The 20,742-nt window shown below is 37.7% G+C and overlaps 1 protein-coding gene across 6 annotated transcripts in view; it reads left to right on the plus strand.

Moving 5' to 3' along the window:
* MRPL30 (mitochondrial ribosomal protein L30) overlaps positions 1 to 12,941 on the plus strand; it is a 37,797-nt gene extending 24,856 nt beyond the window's left edge. For 3 of the 6 annotated variants that reach the window (XM_032397305.1, XM_032397302.1, XM_032397301.1), the window contains 5 exons: positions 4,203 to 4,280; positions 6,164 to 6,244; positions 8,558 to 8,704; positions 8,934 to 9,007; positions 9,081 to 9,849. In XM_032397305.1, coding sequence (XP_032253196.1) covers positions 4,230 to 4,280; positions 6,164 to 6,244; positions 8,558 to 8,704; positions 8,934 to 9,007; positions 9,081 to 9,213 — 486 coding nt within the window. In that variant the 5' untranslated portion in view covers positions 4,203 to 4,229 and the 3' untranslated portion in view covers positions 9,214 to 9,849. Of the gene's footprint in view, positions 1 to 3,656; positions 3,784 to 4,202; positions 4,281 to 6,163; positions 6,245 to 8,557; positions 8,705 to 8,933; positions 9,008 to 9,080; positions 9,850 to 12,827 lie in introns of those variants that run through there. The other 3 variants (XM_032397303.1, XM_032397304.1, XM_032397306.1) reach the window with 3 other exon arrangements.
* The last annotated feature ends 7,801 nt before the right edge of the window (positions 12,942 to 20,742 follow it).

Here is a 20,742-nt window from a genome sequence, read left to right on the forward strand (position 1 = left end):
TCCTATCGGATTCTGAGTTTGCGGGTCGCAGTAACCTAAATGGGCCTGCGCCCGTGTACTGTCCCATGGGCTCGCGAAAAGCCAGTGGTCGACTGGATCCTGTTTCCCAGTTCCCGAGCCCCTTGGAGCCCAAGGGCCGAGCCGCCTAGGCAGGATAGCTTAGTGAGGAAGGGAATTCAGGTGTGTTTTAGCAGTTTCTGTGCTTCTGTTCTATTATTAATTTCGGTTTCCCACTGGGGATCAGTGTAACTTGAATTTTTTTGTTAGTAAAGATAAAAGCTTACCTAATTGCATTTTAGAAGGCAAAACCTTCCAGGGTTGGCAGTTAAAATATTTACCATTTTACCAAGAGCTGTAATTTCGCCAACCATGTTTTTGATTGCCACCTATCCACAGCTGCCTGTTCTGCGTCTTTTCGCCAAGGGGCGCGGATGAGGATGGGGACTGCCTATTACCTGATAGGCATTAGGAATTAAAAGAAGAGACATTTATTGCCTTCAGAGATCTCGGTTTATTGAAAGGGAAATTCTGTGTTGTGCATTTTCGGTAGTGTTTCCCCTCCTTTTGTCATTAAATAGATGTCTAAAACTATTCAGACATTAACTGGGAGCTACTTACTTCAAAGTCCAAGAGTTGTGTGCCTTATTATTAACAATAATCTTTACTTTTTATTAAAACTTATAACTTTTGACTGTCACACTTTCTGAAGTCTGTAAACTTAATTCAACAAAAACTGATTGAGTGCCTAGTACATGACAGGTGCTGCTTTAGGTATATGCTTGGGATACATCTGTGAAGAGACAGGGCAGGCCAAAAACAAAACAAAATTTAAAAATCACTGTCCTTGCGGAATTAACATGTTACTGGGTGAAGACAGACAACAACAAACCTAATAAACTCTGTTAGAAGATAAATGCTATGGAAAGAAAATCAAGTGAAGTAAGAAGTCTGACAATTTGGGGGTGGGTCAAAATGTTGAATAATGGAATCAGGATAGGCCCTACTGAGAAAAGATTTGAGCCAAGAATTGAAGGAAGTGAGAGAATTAACTGTGAATATCAGGAGCATTCCAGGAGAAAGAACAGTCCGTCCAAAGGAGCATGGCTGCCTGGCAACTTGTAGGACCTGTAAGGGGGCCAGTGTGTGTATTGATTAAGAGTGGAGATGAAGTCCTAGAGGTGGGGGTTAAGGACTGGCTGTTGCTCCGATGCATTTAAGCTTTTTGGGTATTTAATAAATCAACTTTTTATTTTAGAATAATTTTAGGTTTATAGAAAAGTTGTGAAGATAGTACAGAGTTCCTATATACCCCACACCTGATTTCCCCTTTTATTAACATCTTACATTAGTATGGTACATACGTTATAACTGATGAATCAATACTGATACATCATTAACCAAAGTTCATACTTCATTTGGATTTCTTAGTGTTTACTAGATGTCCTTTTACTGTTCCAGAATCCCATTTGGTCGTCATGGCTCCTTAGGTTCCTCTTGACTATGGCAGTATCTCACTTTCCTTGTTTTTGGTGACCTTGACAGTTTTAAGGCACTCAGGTATTTGAAGAGGTACTGGTCAGGTATTTTCCACAATGTCCTTCCAATGGAGTTTGATGTTTTTCTCTCAGCCTGGTGTTAGGGGTTTTTGGGAGGCGGACCACAGACATGAAGTGCCATTCTCATTCCATCATATCAAGCGTGCATGCTATCAACTTGACTTTTATCATAGTTGATATTTACCATGATCACTTGGCTGACATAGTGTTTGTGAGGTTTCTCTAGTACAATGTTATTTTCCCCCTTTCTATACTGTACTCTGGGAGCAAGTTGTTAAGCATAGCCCATACTTATGAGTGGTTTTCCTCCACCTTTTGAGAGGGAAGTCTCTGCATAAGTTATTTGGAATAAATAAGGGAGATTTGTTTCTTCTCTCCCATTAATTTACTTCTTCATTTATTTATATGAATATGGAATCATGGTTATTTTATGGTTTGGATTATAAGCCAGTACTTTGTTACTTACTTTGTAGCTCATATTGGTCCAGCTTTTGCCATTGGGAGCTCTTCACTTGGTTCCTGTGTCCCTTTGACATACTCTCATCATTTTGATTTTTTGAATAGTTCCTTTCTAGTGCTACAAGATGCTCCAGGCTCATCTTCATATATTCCCTGAGGTAGCCCTCCAATCAGCCATTTCTCCATGCAACCCTGGTTTCTTTTATTAGAGAATGCTAAAATCAGGGTGCTGGGTGTGCTCATTGCTACGGGGATTCCATTGCTTTTTAGTCTTCTTAGCTAACGGAGCTAACCCACGTATTCATTGATGTCTGTGATTATTTCTGTATCCATCACTATCTATATTTAGCTAAACATGAGCTCAAACTCTAATCCTGTGCCATTGGATCACATGGATTTATTCTGGCTTTCTTCTCTTGTTTATATGTTACTTCTCACTCCAACAGTGAGAAACTTGGCTCATTGGAAGGTTTTGAGAAGAGGAGTTGGTTGACATGATCTGATTTAGGATTTTAATTAGATGATTGCTGCCATGAAGAAGAGATCTTAGGGAAGTTAGAATGGAAGCCAGACGGCCAGTGAGGAGGCTTTTGTTGAAATTTAAGTGATAAGAAAAAGAGTAACATAGTGTGAAGCCAAATGAGTTGGGTTGGTATATTATGTTTAACTTGGGAGGAAGAAGTATGGTAAAGAAAATATTTTATCATTACCTATTTGATTGAAGGGCCTGAGGATTAAATAAGCATCTCTTCTAAGGAAATTAAGCGTTTCTTCTAAGGAAGCCTTGATACAAAATGTATATAAACAACCAGCCAAGCAATGGCTGATGATTTGAACTAGAAATTGTTATGCTATATGGTAATGTTTGAAGTCTGGTCTGAATGAGAGTTATGAAATTTTGAGGTACTTCTGAATTCTGAGCTGAGCAGACCATAGATCTAACCCATTAACTGATTCAGACATTCAGAAACAAACACTGTTCATCAGAGACTGTGCTAGATGCTGAGAGTAGAAAATGAGCAAGACAAAATTCTGGATTTCATGGCACTAAGGATTTAGTAGTTAACTCTTCTAAAACCTATGCATAATTAATTTTGAGAGACTGGTTCAGTTGCTGAAAATTTTTCTGAAGTCTGGCTCTTTTAATGGGACATCTTGCATTGATTCCCACAACTTCATTGCTTTTTCCACATCACAGGAAAGACTTGCAGAGCTTGAGTGAGCCAGAATCTGGTGGATTCACTGAAATACACCATTGTATTCTATTTTGATGTGTTATTCTTATTACAGTTTTGTAATAATTTAATAATTTTATCATAGTAAAAGCTACCATTTATTGAGGGCTTCTTACGTGCTAAATACTGTTTTAGGTGTTTTTAGAATAACTCATTTGCAAGATAGGTATTATATTCTTCTGGGGAAGAAATTGAAGCACACAAGTTAAATAACTTATCCAAAATATACATGTAGTTCATAAACCTAATCTTTCTGTTTTTAGTATACATCAGTACAGTAGGTTGTAATTATTTGTGTCTAAATAAACATGACTTTTTCTACATCATAGAAGCAATGCATGTTCGTTAAGAATAGTTTAACAGTACAAATATGCAAAACAGAAAGTTATGGTTTACTTCTTAACAGAAAGATGTTATGATTTAGTGAAAATACACTGGACCAGGAACTAAAATTGGGTTCCAGACCATATACTCCTTGGATAGCTGGATGCCCTTGAGTAAATGATTGATTTTTCATTTTCCACATACATAAGGTAAGAAGGTTATTAATTCTAGTTCTAGGAGTTGGGATTTCTTCAGTCTCTTCTAGCTCTTCCATTTTATGTGATTCTATAACAAAGCATTCTTTGTGCTTGTTGTTGAAGAGAATTTTTTAAACAATAATAACCTCCTTTGCCCATTTTTGTTGAGTCAACCTAGGTTCTAACTCATTTGGCAAAAACAGGATGTGGTTAATGTATAATTACTATGTATGCTTTTGCTGAACTCCAAATAACACATTTATTATAACTTAATTCTTACCCTTATTGTATTAAAATAATAAGATTTCACTGTTAAACTTTAACCAACTTTATAATTAACTTGTTCTTTAGTTTTTTAATAATACAGAAGTGGGCACCTGGCCATTTCCAAGACACATTTGACTCACGGATCTATTTTCTGCTTGTCATAGCTTCAGAAGAGAACAGTCACCACACTCATGGCAGGGATTTTGCGCTCAATAGTTCAGAGGCCCCCAGGCAAACTCCAAGTAAGTGTTTCAAGTATTATCTCTCTTTTTTTTTTTTATTCTTTAAGAACTGTTTCTTTCTCCTTTTTAATGAATAAAACAACTGGGCAGGTTTAACTGCACAGTTCCTTTTTTTATATATGTTTTTTAATGTTGAGGATCAGTCTTATTTATGGTTTATCTGCTGTTTCATCACTGAAGATTTGAAATCACAAAAGATCTTTTCCTGGAGAACATGCTGGTAAAAAATGGCTAGTATTGGTTTCCCCTTAATCTTTTTAAAGTTTAAGGGTTTATTCTCTTCAGTTACGAAAAGAATATATCTTCAATTATAGAAAAATAGAAAACTGTGGAAGAGCAGAAAGAAGGAAAGCACTCTCCCAGAAACCATTCATGCTTGTATTTTCATGTATTTCCTTCTAGTCTTTCTTACAGAAATTATAGCAGCTCAGCCTAATCTATTCATGAGGGCCAGAGTCTAGATACAGGCGTGCTGCTGGCTATAGATAATAATATTAGGTGCTTTACATAGATTACCTTAACCTTAGATTAATCCTGTGGGGTCAGTATTATTTCCTTTTAAAATAGCTGAGGAAATTGACTCTGAGAGGATAAGTGTCTCATTTCTCGCAGATGATAAGCACAGAACCAGGATTAGAAGCCCATATTTTTCCTTTCCCTCGCTCATTCGCTCCTACTTACTCTCTAATTATGTGTGGACCTCAGCAGGACAGAAAGGGCATGAAGGGAATGAATACTGCCTATCCAGGGGCGCCTGGGTGGCTCAGTTGGCTAAGCGACTGCCTTCGGCTCAGGTCATGATCCTGGAGTCCCGGGATCGAGTCCCGCATCGGGCTCCCTGCTCAGCAGGGAGTCTGCTTCTCCCTCTGACCCTCCCCCCTCTCATGCTCTCTCTCTATCTCATTCTCTCTCAAATGAATAAATAAAATCTTAGAAAAAAAAAAAAAATATATTGCCTATCCAGAGAGGAGTTTCCAGATATGAGGGATTGGCAGTGAATCCTTTCTCTTTAGCCGACTGAGAGCAGCAGGACTAGAAGATTGCCTAAGGGGAACAAGAGATAGGAACTAGTAGTGATGGCATTGTAGGGACCAGAAAGACAACCATAAACTCATTTCTTTTTACAGTGTATTGTTGAAGGTTATTATTGCACATCGTGTGGAGCAGGGGTTGGCAAACTACAGTCTGCAGGTCAAATTCAGCCCACCTATTTTCGTAAATCAGGCTTTATTGGAATGTAGCCACGCCCACTTGTTTACATATTGTTCGGGGCTCCTTTTGCCCCCCAGTGGCAGAGTTGAGACTTGGCAATGGAAACCATACAGCCCCAAAGCTGGAAATAACTTCATGTTTAGTCCTTTACAGAAAAATATTGCCAACCTCTGGGCAAGAAGTCTCTATTTCACTCATATGTGGAATTTAAGTTAACAAAACAGATGAACATAGGGGAAAAAAGAAAAAAGAGGAGCAAACCAAAAAACAGACTCTTAACTCTAGAGAACAAACAGGGTTACCAGAAGGGAGGTGGGTAGGGGATGGGCTAAATGGGTCATGGGGATTAAGGAGGGCACTTGCAATGAGCACCAGCTGTTTTATGTAAGTGAGGAATCACTAAATTCTACACCTGAAACATATTACACTGTATGTTAACAAACTGGAATTTAAATAAAAACTTGAAAAAAAAACCAGAAAAGTCTATATTTATGAGCTTTTTGCTTTCTAATGTTAGTGGTAAGATGAATATATTCATTCATCTAAGGGGCTGAGATAAATGTTTGATAATTATAGGTTAGGTAAAAACACTTTTGTCACCTAAAAATTGGTGGGTATGGATTTCTGCACTAGACAGAGTTCTTAAAAAAAATGTTTATATCATGTTTTAGACTGTGACAAAAGGTGTGGAGTCTCTTATTTGCACGGATTGGATTCGTCACAAATTTACCAAGTCAAGAATTCCAGATAAAGTAAGAAGAAGGGTTGTGGGTGGGGGGCGGTTAGTGTTACTATTTTTTTAAGCATGTGCTGTTTTAAAAGATACCTACTTTTGTAATATTGAAAACTTTCATATTAAATTATTTGTGGATGTTGGTGGTAGGGCAGAGTTTAAATAAAGCATGGTAGAATTTATCTAAATGATTCTTTTTTTTTTAAAATGTACCACTGTTCTTTTTTTTTTTTTTTTTTTTTTTTTTTATTTTTTTTATTTATTTGAGAGAGAGAGAACACATGAGAGGGGACAGGGTCAGAGGGCGAAGCAGACTCCCTGCTGAGCAGGAAGCCCGATGCGGGACTCGATCCAGGGACTCCAGGATCATGACCTGAGCCGAAGGCAGTCACTTAACCAACTGAGCCACCCAGGCGCCCCCACTGTTCTTTGTAGTAGTCGGTTTTTATCATCTTAGAATCTGTTTATTCCTGCTTATGGTTTTTTGCCTTAATAGTTTGTGTTTTCATATCACCATTGTCCTCAGAAAACAATGAGTCTTCTTCCTGCTCTGACACTGTCTATGTGGCTCTGTGTTCACTTTCTGTCTTGACTATTGCAACTTGGAATCTTTGCGAGAGAACTGCTAGATTTATGTGTACATATCATTCTTTCGGAAAACACTAGCTACATTGCTTTTCGTGTTTTTTTCCTACGTTAGCCACATAGAACCACTTGGTTTTCCCAAATATTTCAGGCTCTTTACACAGTTTCTTTATATCCTCTCTCCTTTTCTTTGGAATGCCTGCCCCATACTCTGTCTTCCACCATTCTTCTCACCCTGCGTCTCTTCAAAACCCCTAGAAAATACAGACAAGCAAAAACAACTGAAAAGCACCCTTAATCCCATTTACCTGGAGACAGCTACTGTCAATACCTTCCACATCCTTTTCTGTTGTATGTTTTTAAAGATGTGAATCATCTCATGTATAATGTTTCTCTAATTGCTTTCTTCATTTAACAATATAATGGGAGCCTCTCAGTGGATAAGTTTCTACAATATTATTTTCATGATTGAATTATATGCTTTTTGATTAAAGTGCCATCTTCTGTGTGTGTGATTCCCCAGAGGTATGACTCTTGATCTAATATCTTTGAAACCTTTATACATACATAAGTGTGTGTGTGTATAACATGATTTCTTAGAATCAGTATTTATGTAATGTATCATATATACAAACCTGTGTATTTTGGTACACATGAAACAAATACAAGAGCCTACTACAGGGGCGCCTTGGTGGCTCAATCAGTTAATCATGCCTTTGGCTCCGGTCATGATCCCAGAGTCCTGGGTTTGAGCCCCGAGTCAGGCAGGGGGTCTGCATCTCCCTTTCCCTCTGCCCCTTCCCCCTGCTCATACTCTCTCTCCATCTCTCCTTTTTCTCTCAAATAAATAAAATCTTTAAAGAAAAAGATCCTGTTACACATGGTTGTGTGGATTTTTTTTTCTTTTGCTCAAGAATGTATTATGGCCGTTCTTCAGCATTAGTAGCTGCTAAGATAGTAAGCCATATTTGGTTTAATGGCAGCACTGTATCCCATTGGATACATCATAGTTTAGTTATATCGTATTTTGTTTGGTTTTGTTATTGTTAGTTTGTTAGTTTTATTTAGAATGTATGCATCCTAATTCATTTAGTTATTCTATGAGGAACATGGATGTGGCCTTTAAATTTTTCAGTATTACAAGTAGTATTACCATGTACATCCTTATTCAGTACATTTTATGTACTTAGGGAAGGTTTTCGTGGGATAGCTTACTGGAACATCTTGATTCTTAGAGAATCAGTTCACATAGCAGCTTTGTGGAGCCGTTTCTAATCCTTCATAGGCAGTCATTTGTACTCTTCTAGTACTTTGTACGTACTTTTTTATGATCCTCAAGTGTTATTGTCATTGTAAGCTTAGCTTTGTGCCCCTGATTGAGCGCGGTGAAGGGATGCAGCTGTGCCCAGCTTATACAGTGCTCATACAGTCTCCTGACATTTGAACTCTTCAGTGTCCTCTGGTGGCTCTTGCTTCACTCTTAAAACAGTTTTTGCCTGTGTGATACTTTTTTCAGAGTCTGAAATTATTAGACTTTTTCTATCTAAGTAATCAGATGGGTATAAATGTTCAATTTGAGGATAGGATTATAGAAAGATTTGGGATGAGATCGTTATGTGGTTGTTTGGGTTTTTTTTTTTTTTTTTAAGGAAAAAAAGGAGATGCTTAGAAACATAGATACATAGAAGTTGAAAAACATACATACATAGAAGTTGAAAATTTACCATTTATAATTCTCCTTTCTTAGGTATTTCAGTCTTCACCTGCAGATCATGAAAAATACGGTGGGGATCCACAGCACCCTCATAAACTGCATATTGTTACCAGAATAAAAAGTACAAAAAGACGTCCATATTGGGAAAAAGATATAATAAAGATGCTTGGATTAGAAAAAGTATGCAACTATTTAAGTCATCTTACATGTTGTTTAAATTTGCTTTAAATTTTATAATTCTTAAACTTTAAGGTGTATTTTTACTGTTTCTTTTGTTTAAATGTATTATTTAGTGTAATTTATTTGAAACTTTGATTTAGACAAAATAAGCCTTCATTTTCACATTTTGCTGAAACATGGGACCATCTGCTCTGAAACTGATCCATTACATGGTTTCCTTTCTTTCTAGGCACATACTCCTCAAGTTCACAAGAATATCCCTTCAGTGAACGCAAAACTGAAAGTGGTTAAACATTTGATAAGGTTTGTTGTTTGTCAGCGATTTTTTAAAATCTGTTACCTAATATAATTCTAAAAGCATTTTCTTATGTCACAGGATCAAGCCCCTGAAGTTGCCCCAAGGACTTCCAGCAGAGGAGGACATGTCTAACACGTGCCTCAAGAGCACTGGGGAATTAGTGGTGCGGTGGCATCTAAACCCCATAGACCAGGAAGTAGTTAAGTCCTAAGGCCAGAGCAGTTTCATATTAAAAAATGTAAATCATTTTTATTTAAAGGTAGTGAGAAAGTGTTCTCATTAAAATATATTTTAAATACTAGTCCTTTTCACTGGCTAAACATGGTGTGATTCTTCCTTATATAGGCTTGGAGGTTTCAGTGCGTTATTTGGTTTAACACTCTCTCTTTTCCCTCTGATCGTTTCATTGCAGAATGGGCAAGAATGGTGTTATTTGAACATCTGGGTTTAGATGTCACCTTAGCAATCACCATTGATTTTTTTTAAAAATACTGTTTTCTCTTTTAATTGAATTCAACAGATTCTGTGAGTGTCCCTTTGAGTGAGCAGTGTGTTATATGTGGAGAAATACACAGCTGACCAGAACACGGTCCCTGCCCATCAGGAGCTTAGTCTGTTTTGCTAGGGAACAGAGACTCAGCCACAGTCATTAAACATTAGGTGTAGCTAGATTGGCTGCTTTGTGCTTTAATGTCTATAAATATTTATGTAGACTTGACTGCATTTTATTCTTAAGCTTAATACCAAAAATAGTATCTGTTTTCTAATTATAAATTTAATTTGGCCTAAATTTTATTGATGTTCTTTGAATTCCTCAGAAACTGCCAACAGTTGAGATTGTTATTTATTTATTTATTTTTTTTTAAAGATTTTATTTATTCATTTGAGACACAGAGATAGATATACAGAGAGAGCATGAGCAGTGGGAGAAGCAGAGGGTGAGGGAGAAGCAGACGCCCCGCTGAGCCAGGAGCCCGACGTGGGGCTCGATCCCAGGACCCTGGGATCATGACCTGAGCCGAAGGCAGACGCTTAACCATCTGAGCCACCCAGGCACCCCGAGATTGTTATTTAAAAGACGAAAAAGAAGGGAGAAATCTTTTAGGGAGATTTTTTTTTTTTCCCTTTTTTTCTATTTCAGATACCTGGAGGGATTGGGAGAAGTAAGAATTTTAGGAGAGGTTCAGTACTGGGAAATTTTGTGGCAGCTAATTGAAGATGATGGTGAAGAATCTCTGAATTCTAATTACCTGTTATTTTCCTTTGTCTCTTGTGAGATTTAGCTTGGGCAACCGTAACATTGGCACACTACTCATAATTTGTGGTCCCAGTATCCATCCTGTCGTGGGTCTTGATGTTTTGGGGCATCAAGCAGAAGTGCCACCTAAAATGAAGCCAGATATCATTAATTTTTTTTTTTAAGATTTATTTATTTATTTTAATCACAATGAGATACCACCTCACACCAGTCAGAATGGCTAAAATTAACAAGTCAGGAAACAACAAATGTTGGCAAGGATGTGGAGAAGGGGGAACTCTCCTACATTGTTGGTGGGAATACAAGCTGGTACAGCCATTGTAGAAAACAGTATGGAGGTTCCTCAAGAAGTTGAAAGTAGAGCTACCCTATGACCCAGCAATTGCAGTACTAGGGATTTACCCCAAAGATACAAATGTAGTGATCCAAAGGGCCACCTGCACCCCAATGTTTATAGCAGCAATGTCCACAATCGCCAAACTATGGAAAGAGCCCAGATGTCCATGCACAGATGAATGGATAACGAAGATGGTATATACATACAATGGAATATTACGTAGCCATCAAAAAGGATGAAATCTTACCATTTACATTGATGTGGATGGAACTGGAGGGTATTATGCTGAGTGAAATAAGTCAATCAGAGAAAGACAATTATATGGTTTCACTCATATGTGGAATAAGAGAATCAGTGCAGAGGATCATAGAGGTAGGGAGGGAAAACTGAATGGGAAGAAATCAAGGAGACAAACCATGAAAGACTCTTAACTCTAGGAAACAAACAGGGTTGCTGGAGGGGGTAGGGGGATGGGGTAACTGGGTGATGGGCATTAAGGAGGGCATGTGATGCAATGAGCACTGGGTGTTATATGCAGCTGATGAATAACTGAACTCTACATCTGAAAGTAATGATGTACTATATGTTGGGTAATGGAATTTAAATTTTAAAAAAAGATTTATTTATTAGAACAAGGAGGAAGGGCAGAGGGAGAGAGAGAGAATCTCAAGCAGACTCCCCACTGAGTGTGGAGCCAAACATGGGACAATCCTATGACCCTGAGATCGCAACCTGAGCCAAAACCGAGAGTCGGATGCTCAACCAACTGCTCCACCCAGGCACCCCAGATATCATTAATTATTAAGCTTAAACTGTTTTAATTAAACAATTATTGAATATCCAATATGTGTAAATCCTGGAGGGGATATAAAGCCAGAGGACACTAACTTCAGGGAGCTCATTCTAATTGGAGAGACCTCTATACTACAACAAATGTGTCCTTGCTGCAGGTGGGTTGAGGATAGCTGTGTAAATAAAAGCTGGTCACTGCTAATTTATTGCCATCTCTTTCACTGTACTAATATTAATGTTTAAAATGGGGGAAAGAACATTGGTTAATTTTTACCCAAAGAGTCTAATAAACTTCAGGTAAGTAATTTTAACCTCAACAGCCCATGCATGACTAGAAAAAAGGAACTAAATGTTAAGTTGAATATTTAGAAGTGAATTTGTCTAGAAGAAGAAAAGTCTATAGGGCAAGCATGGGCATAGGCTAGTGCATTAGTTTTCTATGACTGTGTAACAAATTACAACAAACTCAGTTTCTTAAAGCAACACACACTTAATCTCACTGTTTCTGTGGGTCAGAAGTTTGGGCTTGTATTTGCAGTGACATGGATGGAGCTAAAGCGTATTATGCTAAGTAAAAAAAGAGAAAGACAAATACCATATAATTTCAATCATATGTGGAATTTAAGAAACAAAACAGATGAACATCTGGGAAGGGAGAAAAGAGAAAAAGGATAGAGGGAAATAAACCATAAGAGAATCTTAACAAAAACACACAGGGTTGATGGAGGGAGGGAGGTGTGGAGATGGGCTAGATGGGTGATGATTATTAAAGAAGGCACTTGTAGGGTGCCTGAAGGCACTTGTGATGAGCACGGGGTGTGGTATGTAACGGATGAATCACTGAATTCTACTCCAGAAACTAATATTGCACTGTATGTTAACTAAAATTTAAATAAAATAAAAAAAAAAAAAAAGTAGTAGTTTGGACTTAGCAGGGCCTAGTCTGCCTAGGGTCTCACAAGGCTGAGTTCTTGTCAGAGCATTGATTGGGAAAGGATCTGCTTCCAAGCTCTCAGATTGTTGGCAGAGTTCATTTCCTTGTAGTTGTAGGATTCATGGCAAGTTGCTTCTTCAAACCCAGTATTGAGAGAAACTCCAGCAAGATGGGTGCTACAGTCTTAGGTAATCATGCAAATGCAGTCATATACATTCCATCACCTTTGTATTCCATTGGTTAGAAGCAAGTCCTAAATCTGGCTAAACTCAAGAAAAAGGGGAATTTTGCAAATGTATGGCTGGCAGGAAGCAAGGATCTTGGGGGCCTCCTTAAAATTTACCTGCCAAGTATGGTAAGTTCCATCCCCAAGCTGGATCCAGGTAATTCCCCATTTGGCCTTCCTTTGCCTCATACCATTTCAAAACCTTTTAAGGACTTCTTGCTTACTCATGTCTTTGGGTCTCAGAATTGCTCTATTTAATTTCTTCTGCTTTGTTTCAGATTTTGTCTGACCTCTCATTGGTGACAATTGGCATTTGATCAAGCTCAGAGAGATGAAGTTACCCAAGCACTAGCACTACCTTTTTTTTTTTTTTTAAAGATTTATTTATTTGAGAGAACATGAGCCAGGAGAGGGGCAGAGGGAGAGAGAGAATCCTCAAGCACTCCTCGCTGAGTGCAGAGCGCAATGTGAGGCTTGATCCCAGGACCCTGAGACCATGACCTGAGCTGAAACTAAGAGCTGACGCTCAACCAACTGAGTCACCCAGGCACCCCTTACACTACCTTAAGACCATACCAGTTCTCTCAAAGTCTTCTCAATCTAAAATTGTGCCTCTTCTAGGTATATCTTTTCTCCTTATAATACTAATACATTCTAATTGGCACAGTTTCACCAAGAATAATTTGGAATTGCACTGGCCATGGAGGGGCAGGGGGGCTTTTGACATGAACAAGATTGTGTATTTGGGAGGTAACTTACAACAAAGAGTGAAGAAATCCCATGAGGAGATTATTTGTCTGTTTTTCTGAACACACAGGATAAATTATTTGCTCAAGGAGGGCTTCCCTGATAGCAGTAAGTACAAACTCCCCTCTCCAGGAACAAAGGAGCTGGCTGGTGCCATTTCCCTCTCCCACCCCTAAGCATAAACCATCTTCAGTAAACAGCACAGCACCAAAACTGGCTGCTTAAATTGCTTACACCAAAACCTGATGCCCTGCACTCTGCTGGTACTCTGCTGCTTTTCTCAGGCAAGTGTATCTGAGAACCAGCACAGTGGCCCCTCCCCCTGAAGACCAGCACAAACCCCCACATACACCAAGTCTACTGACCATAGAGTACTGCGGAGCTTCACCTCTAGTGGAAATAGCTTCAGGTCTCTTTTAACAAGCAGACCAGAGCACACCTAATTAAAACTTGCCACAGTGTGGCCAAGGTCCAAATACTCCCCACTACAGACAAGGAGAAACCCTGCAGAGGACTGACCTGAGGGATAGAGGAGCCATAACACAGCAGCAGAGGGTACACAGCATACACCAGAGACATTTCCTAAAGCACCAGGTCCGGGGCATTATATGACCTCTTCATAAAGCCATTACTCTCAGGAGTAGGAAACATAACAGGCTTCCTAACACGCAGAAGACAGAGACCTAGACAAAATGCCAAGATGGAGGAATTTATCCCAAAAGAAAGAACAAGAAAAGGTCACAGTCAGGATTCTAATGGAAACAGATATAAGTAATAATGCCTGATCCAGAATTTAAAACAACAATCATAAGGATACTAGCTGGACTTGAGAAAAGCATAAAAGACATGAGCAGGTCCCTCGCCACAGAGATAAAAGAGCTTAAAACCAATCAGGCCAAAATGAAAAATGCAATAACTGAGATTCAAAACCAACTGGATGCAATGAACACAAGGATGGAAGAAGCAGAGGAACGAATAAGTGATACAGAAGATAGAATTATGGAAAATAAGCTGATCAAAAGAGAGAAAGAAATCAGAAAGTAGAATTAGGGAACTCAATGATTCCATGAAACATAATAACATTACTATCATAGGAGTCCCAGAAGAAGAAAATAGGGAAAAGGGGGCAGAATGTTTGAGGAAATTATAGCTAAAAACTTCCCTAATCTGGGAGAGAAAACAGACTTCCAAATCCAGGAAGCACAGAGAACTCCCATCAAAATCAACAAAAGTAGGCCAGCACCAAGATATATTAAATTTGCAAAATATAAAGAAAAAATCCTAAAAGCTGCAAGACAAAATAAGTCCCTAACTTACAAGAGAAGATAAATAAGGGTAGCAGCAAAGCTCTCCACAGAAACTTGGCAGGCCAGAGAAGAGTGGCATGATATATTTAACGTGCTGAATGGGAAAAATCTACAGCCAGGAATGCTCTATCCAGCAAGGCTACCATTCAGAATCGAGGGAGAGATAAAGAGTTTCCCAAACTAGGGGCACCTAGGTGGCTCAGTCAGTTAAGCATCTGCCTTCAGCTCAGGTCATGATCCCAGAGTCCTGGGATCGAGCCCCATGTCTGGTTCCCTGCTCAGTGGGGAGTCTCCTTCTCCCTCTCCCTCTGCCCCTCCCCCTGCTCCTTCTCTTTCTCTCTCTCTCTCTCTCTCACTCTCACTCTCTAGCTCTCAAATAAATAAAATCTTAAAAAAAAAAAAAAAGTTTCCCAAACTAAAGGAGTTTTTGTCCACTAAACCAGCCCTACAGGAAATATTAAAGGGGACTCTTTGAGTGAGAAAAACACTAAAGAGAAAATCCACAGAAGAAAATGACAAAACAAGCAATAAAATGGCACTAACTTGATATCTATCAATAATTACCCTGAAAGTAAGTAGACTAAGTGCTCCAATCAAAAAACACAGGATGTCAGAATGGATTAAAAAACAAGAGCCATCTATATGCTGCCTACAAGGACTCATTTTAGATCTAAAGACACCTGCAAATTGAAAGTGAAGGGAGGGAGAAATATTTTTCATGGCAGTGGATATCAAAAGAAAGCCAGAGTAGCAATACTTATATCAGACGAACTAGATTTTAAACCAAAGACTGTAACAAGAGATGAAGAATGGCACTATATCATAATTAAAGGGTCATTCCAACAAGAAGATCTAACAATTGTAAATATTTATGCCCCCAACTTGGGAGCACCCAAATATATAAAACAATAAGAAACATAAAGGAATTCAATGACAGTACAATAATAGTAATGGACTTTAACACCCCACTTACATCAATGAGCGATCATCTAAGCAGAAAATCAACAAGGAAACAATGGCTTTGAATGACACACTGGACCAGATGGACTTAACAGATTTATTCAGAACATTTCATCCTAAAGCAGCAGGATACACATTCTTTTTAAGTGCACATAGGACCTTCTTCAGAATAGATCACATATTAAGTCACAGGTCAGGCCTCAACAAGTACAAAAAGATTAAGATCACACCATAAATATTTTCCGACCACAACACTATGAAACTTGAAGTCAACCACAAGAAAAAATTTGGAAAGACCACAAAGACATGGAGGCTAAAGAACATCCTACTAAAGAATGAATAGATCAACCAGGAAATTAAAGAAGAAATAAAAAAATACATGGAAACAAATGAAAATGAAAACACAACAGTCCAAAACCTTTGGGATGCAGCAGAAGTGGTCATAAGAGAGAAGTATATAGCAATACAGGCCTACCTCAAAAAGCAAGAAAAACCTCAAATACATAATCTAACCTTACACCAAGAGGAGCTAGAAAGAGAACAACAAATGAAGCCTAAAGCCAGCAGAAGAAAGAAAAGCAGAGCTGCAGGCATCACAATTCCAGACTTCAAGTTATAGTACAAAGCTACAGTTATCAAGACAGTATGGTATCGGCACAAAAACAGACACATAGATCAATGAAACAGAATAGAAAACCCAGAAATGAACACAACTATATCGCCAACTAATCTTCGACAAAGCAGGAAGGAATATCCAATGGAAAAAAGACTATTTCTTCAACAAATGGTGTTGGGAAAACTGGACAACAACATGCAAAAGAATGAAACTGGATCATTTTTTTACAACATATACAAAAATAAGTTCAAAATGGATGAAAGACCTAAATGTGAGACAGCAAAAATCCTAGAGAACACAGGCAGGAACCTCTTTCGCATCAGCCATAGCAACTTCTTACTAGATGGGTCTCCTGAGGCAAGGGAAGCAAAAGCAAAAATGAAGAGATTTTATCAGGATAAAAACTTCTGCACAGCAAAGGAAACAATCTAAAAGGTAACTGTCAAAACGGAAGAAAGATATTTGCAAGATATTTGCAAAGATATTTGCAAATGACATATCTGATAAAGGGTTAGTATCCAAAATGTATAAAGAATTTATCAAACTCAACACCCCCCAAAAAATAATCCAGTTTAAAAATGGGTGGAAGACATGAATAGACATTTTTCCAAAGAAGACATCCAAATGACTAATAGACACATGAAGAGATGTTCAACATCACTCATCATCAGGGAAATACAAATCAAAACTACAATGAGATATCACCTCACACCAGTCAGAATGGATAAAATTAACAACACAGGAAACAACAGATGTTGGCAAAGATGCAGAGAAAGGGGAACCCTTGTGCACTGTTGATGGGAATGCAAACTGGTGCAGCTACTCTGGAAAACAGTATGGAGGTTCCTCAAAAAGTTAGAAATACCCTACAACCCAGCAATTGCACTACTACATAGTTACCCAGAGGATACAAAAATACTGATTGAAAGGAATACATGCACCCCAATGTTTATAGCAGCATTATCAACAAATAGCCAAATTATGGGAAGAGCCCAAATGTCCATCGGCTGATGAATGGAAAAGAAGAGGTGATATATATATACAATGGAATGTTACTCAGCCATAAAAAAGAAGGAAATCTTCCCATTTGCAATGATGAGGATGGAGCTAGAGAGTATTATACTAACTGAAATAAGTCAATCGGAGAAAGACAAATACCACATATGATCTCACTCAAATGTGGAATTTAAGATACAAAACAGATGAACATAGGAGGGGGAAAAAAGAGAGAGAGGGGCAAACCAGAAAACAGACTCTTAACTATAGAGAACAAACTGAGGGTTACTGGAGGGGAGGTGGGCAGGGGAATGGGTTAAATGGGTAATGGGTATTAAGGAAGACACTTGTGATGAGCACTGGGTGTGGTATGTAAGTGATAAATCACTAAATTCTACACCTGTAACTAATACTACACTGTATGTTAACTAACTGGAATTTAAATAAAAACTTGAAACTAAAACAAAAACCAAAAACCCCCACAATGTTATATAATGTTATACTAACTGTTAACATTGTTTATATATTATAAACAATTTAAACCGGATACAATAATTACAGAGAAACACAAATATGTATACAACATAATGGATATGACTTTCTACTATTAAGGTGGTAAATTTAGTACAATGTATACATTTTCTATTTAATATACTGATAAATCCTATTTTAATGCTGTAGACATAAGCTTTAAGTTTATTAAATATAGATCCCCATGCCTAAATACATATAAAGGTATATTAATAAATTACTGTAATCTGTGCATGAATAGTGTGAAATAAAAGTAAAAATAGCATTTGAGTAGACCAACGTAATTTTGCCCAGAGACTCATTATTTCCTTATCACTTATCACATATCTTGTCCTCTCTAAAAACTATGCTTGATTTTGCCTTTCTCAAAATCATACCCAAATTTGAAAGAGTAAAGTTAAGATAAACTTTATTCTTAAACTATCTGTGGATTTTCTAAAGTGACCATCAGATAACAAAGATTTGCTGTTCACCACATAAAATGATTGCTGTTCACCACATAGGAATGATTGTCTAAAAATTCTCCAAACGTTAATTCAAAATAATTACCAAACTTAATTTTTTTTAAGTAGGCTCCACACCCATCATGGAGGTGCTCAGGATTTGAACTCATGACCCTGAGATCAAGGCCTGAGCTGAGATCAAAAGTTGGATGCTTAACCGACTGAGCCACCCAAATGCCCCCAAACTTAATATTAACAGAAACCTGACAAATTAAAAAGAGAGTTGATCTGCCTAGGTTAATTATATATAAGTAAAGTCTATTAAATATATTTTAATGAATATGCATTTTTCAAGTTAAAAGAAATATAGCTATGATTTTAGACAGAAAGACTATAATTCATTTTAATTAATTTATTTTATTGATATAAATTGATATATATTTATTTTTATATATAAGGTATTTATATATCTTCTAAACAATTGTTTCCATTTATCTAGGTTCATAAATCCTCCCCTCGCCCCACCCCCTTTCATTTTATTATAAATCTGAAAAGGCACTAGGGAACTGATTCAATTAAGTGGAAACCATCAGAGGCCCATTGCTATATTTAATCTTAATTAGATTCAGTAGCCAAGACATATATATCCACCTTGTTAAGAACAATAGCAGCAACAAAAATGTAAATACTAGTTTATTCAGTTCTAGGGTCTCTACTAAACTTAATGGTTTCCCACGCTGTGCTATGTAGACTTTTCCATTGACAACAAACTCTCAGCATTTTTCAGCAAGTCACCTAATGTATGAAGTGTTGTTGCTGTCTCTTTATACATCACTGTCCAATATTACAACACCCTAAACCCTACTACCTTTCTCCACGGGTCTGTGGTGTCATGCATCAATCTAAGAAATTCAGACAAAAGGATCAATGATTTGCCAAGGACAATTCAACACTTCTAACAGAGTAAACCCTAAATACATTCCTGTGGGGATGTTAAATTAAGTATTTTTCATTGTATTTATTAAATTCTCCTCATTTAGTCTGTTTATTGTCATGCTCATTCCACTCTTTTCCCTGGGTTTAAATAAATCCTGTGTTTGTCTTACTCATCTTCAGGTTTGCATTATTATGTTTGGTCAAATTTGTCCCCCATGACTCTTTGTCATTTAGACACGCATCTCATTTATTGCTTTCTTGTCCTCTGGTTCAGAGATACTAGAGTTCTTAGAGAGGGTCTAGGAGCCACTGGCAGGGAGTGGTACTTTTATTAAACCATTTTCTGTATTTGGTAATCCTAATTTGGTAAAATCTGTCTGAGTGCAGGGCTTCAACTTAGTACAATTGCAAGAAACTGCCTTCCCATAGGATGGACTATAGAATAGAACTTGGAAAGGCCCCTCAACCAAAAGCTCCCAAAAGCAACCAAAAGCATCACTCTGTAGGGGATCTGACATTCTTCTATTAGAAATGCAGTCATTTAAGGAAGAAGCAAAATTGTCTTTATTTTCAGATGGCATAATTTTATACATAGAAAATCCTAAAGACACCACCAAAATACTGTTAGACCTAATTAACAAATTCAGTAAAGTTACAGGACACAAAGTTAACATACAAAAAAGTCAGTAGCATTTCTATTAACAAATTATCTGAAAAAGAAATGAAACAATCCCACTTACAATAGTGTCAAAACCAATACAATACTTAGGAATAAATTTAACCAAAGACGTAAAAGATTTCTATAGTGAAAAACCATAAGACATTGATGAAAGAAATGAAAGAAGACACAAATGGAAAGATATATTTCATGTTCATGGACTGGAAAAATTAATGTGAAGGGTCCACGGAAAACCATTTCCCAACCTCTTGGATATTGGCTTTATAGGATAACATCCTTTGAAGATCCATTGCTGCAATCATTTTGGAGGCAATAACTCCTGAGGACAGGAGGAGAGAGGGTGCTGTCTCTAAAATGGAGCATGCCTTCCCAAGGGAGAGAGCATGGTCAACTGGGGTAAGGAAAATAAGTACCAGAAATTCTATTTGTTTTTTCATCTCATCCTTCAAATTTATATTTTTGTATATGTTTCATAATGTCATAAAGTGCATGTGAAAAATGAGGAAATATATTGTGGTATCCTCTAAAAATTCTTCACTAACAGTGATGTACAATCAAGAAAGTGTTGGTAGATGTCTTTATGGAAGCGGCTTTAAAGAGACCATCTATGTGAGTTGTTCCTCAAAGGCATCACCCTGGAAAGGGCTCCTCTTGTCTGCCAGGTTGGAAACTATTCCCCTGGGCCAGTGTGGTGTCCAAATGAGTTAAACCTGGCTCATTAAACCTCTAAATTTGAATGAAAACAACCTTGCCCAGGTTAATCGCATGGTTCTTAGTCTGTGTGTTTGCTTTTTGCAACACCTGACTCCAAACAACTTTTGGAGGTTTCCTAATATCACATCTACCTTTGCAGGAGACCTGCTTTCATGGTGATATTTAAAAATTTCTTCCCAGACGCACCTGGGTGGCTCAGTTGGTTGGGCGACTGCCTTCGGCTCAGGTCATGATCCCAGAGTCCCTGGATTGAGTCCCGCATCT

The sequence above is a fragment of the Phoca vitulina genome, unplaced genomic scaffold, assembly GCF_004348235.1.
Source record: "Phoca vitulina isolate PV1807 unplaced genomic scaffold, GSC_HSeal_1.0 scaffold98, whole genome shotgun sequence".
Taxonomy (NCBI): Eukaryota; Metazoa; Chordata; class Mammalia; order Carnivora; family Phocidae; genus Phoca; species Phoca vitulina.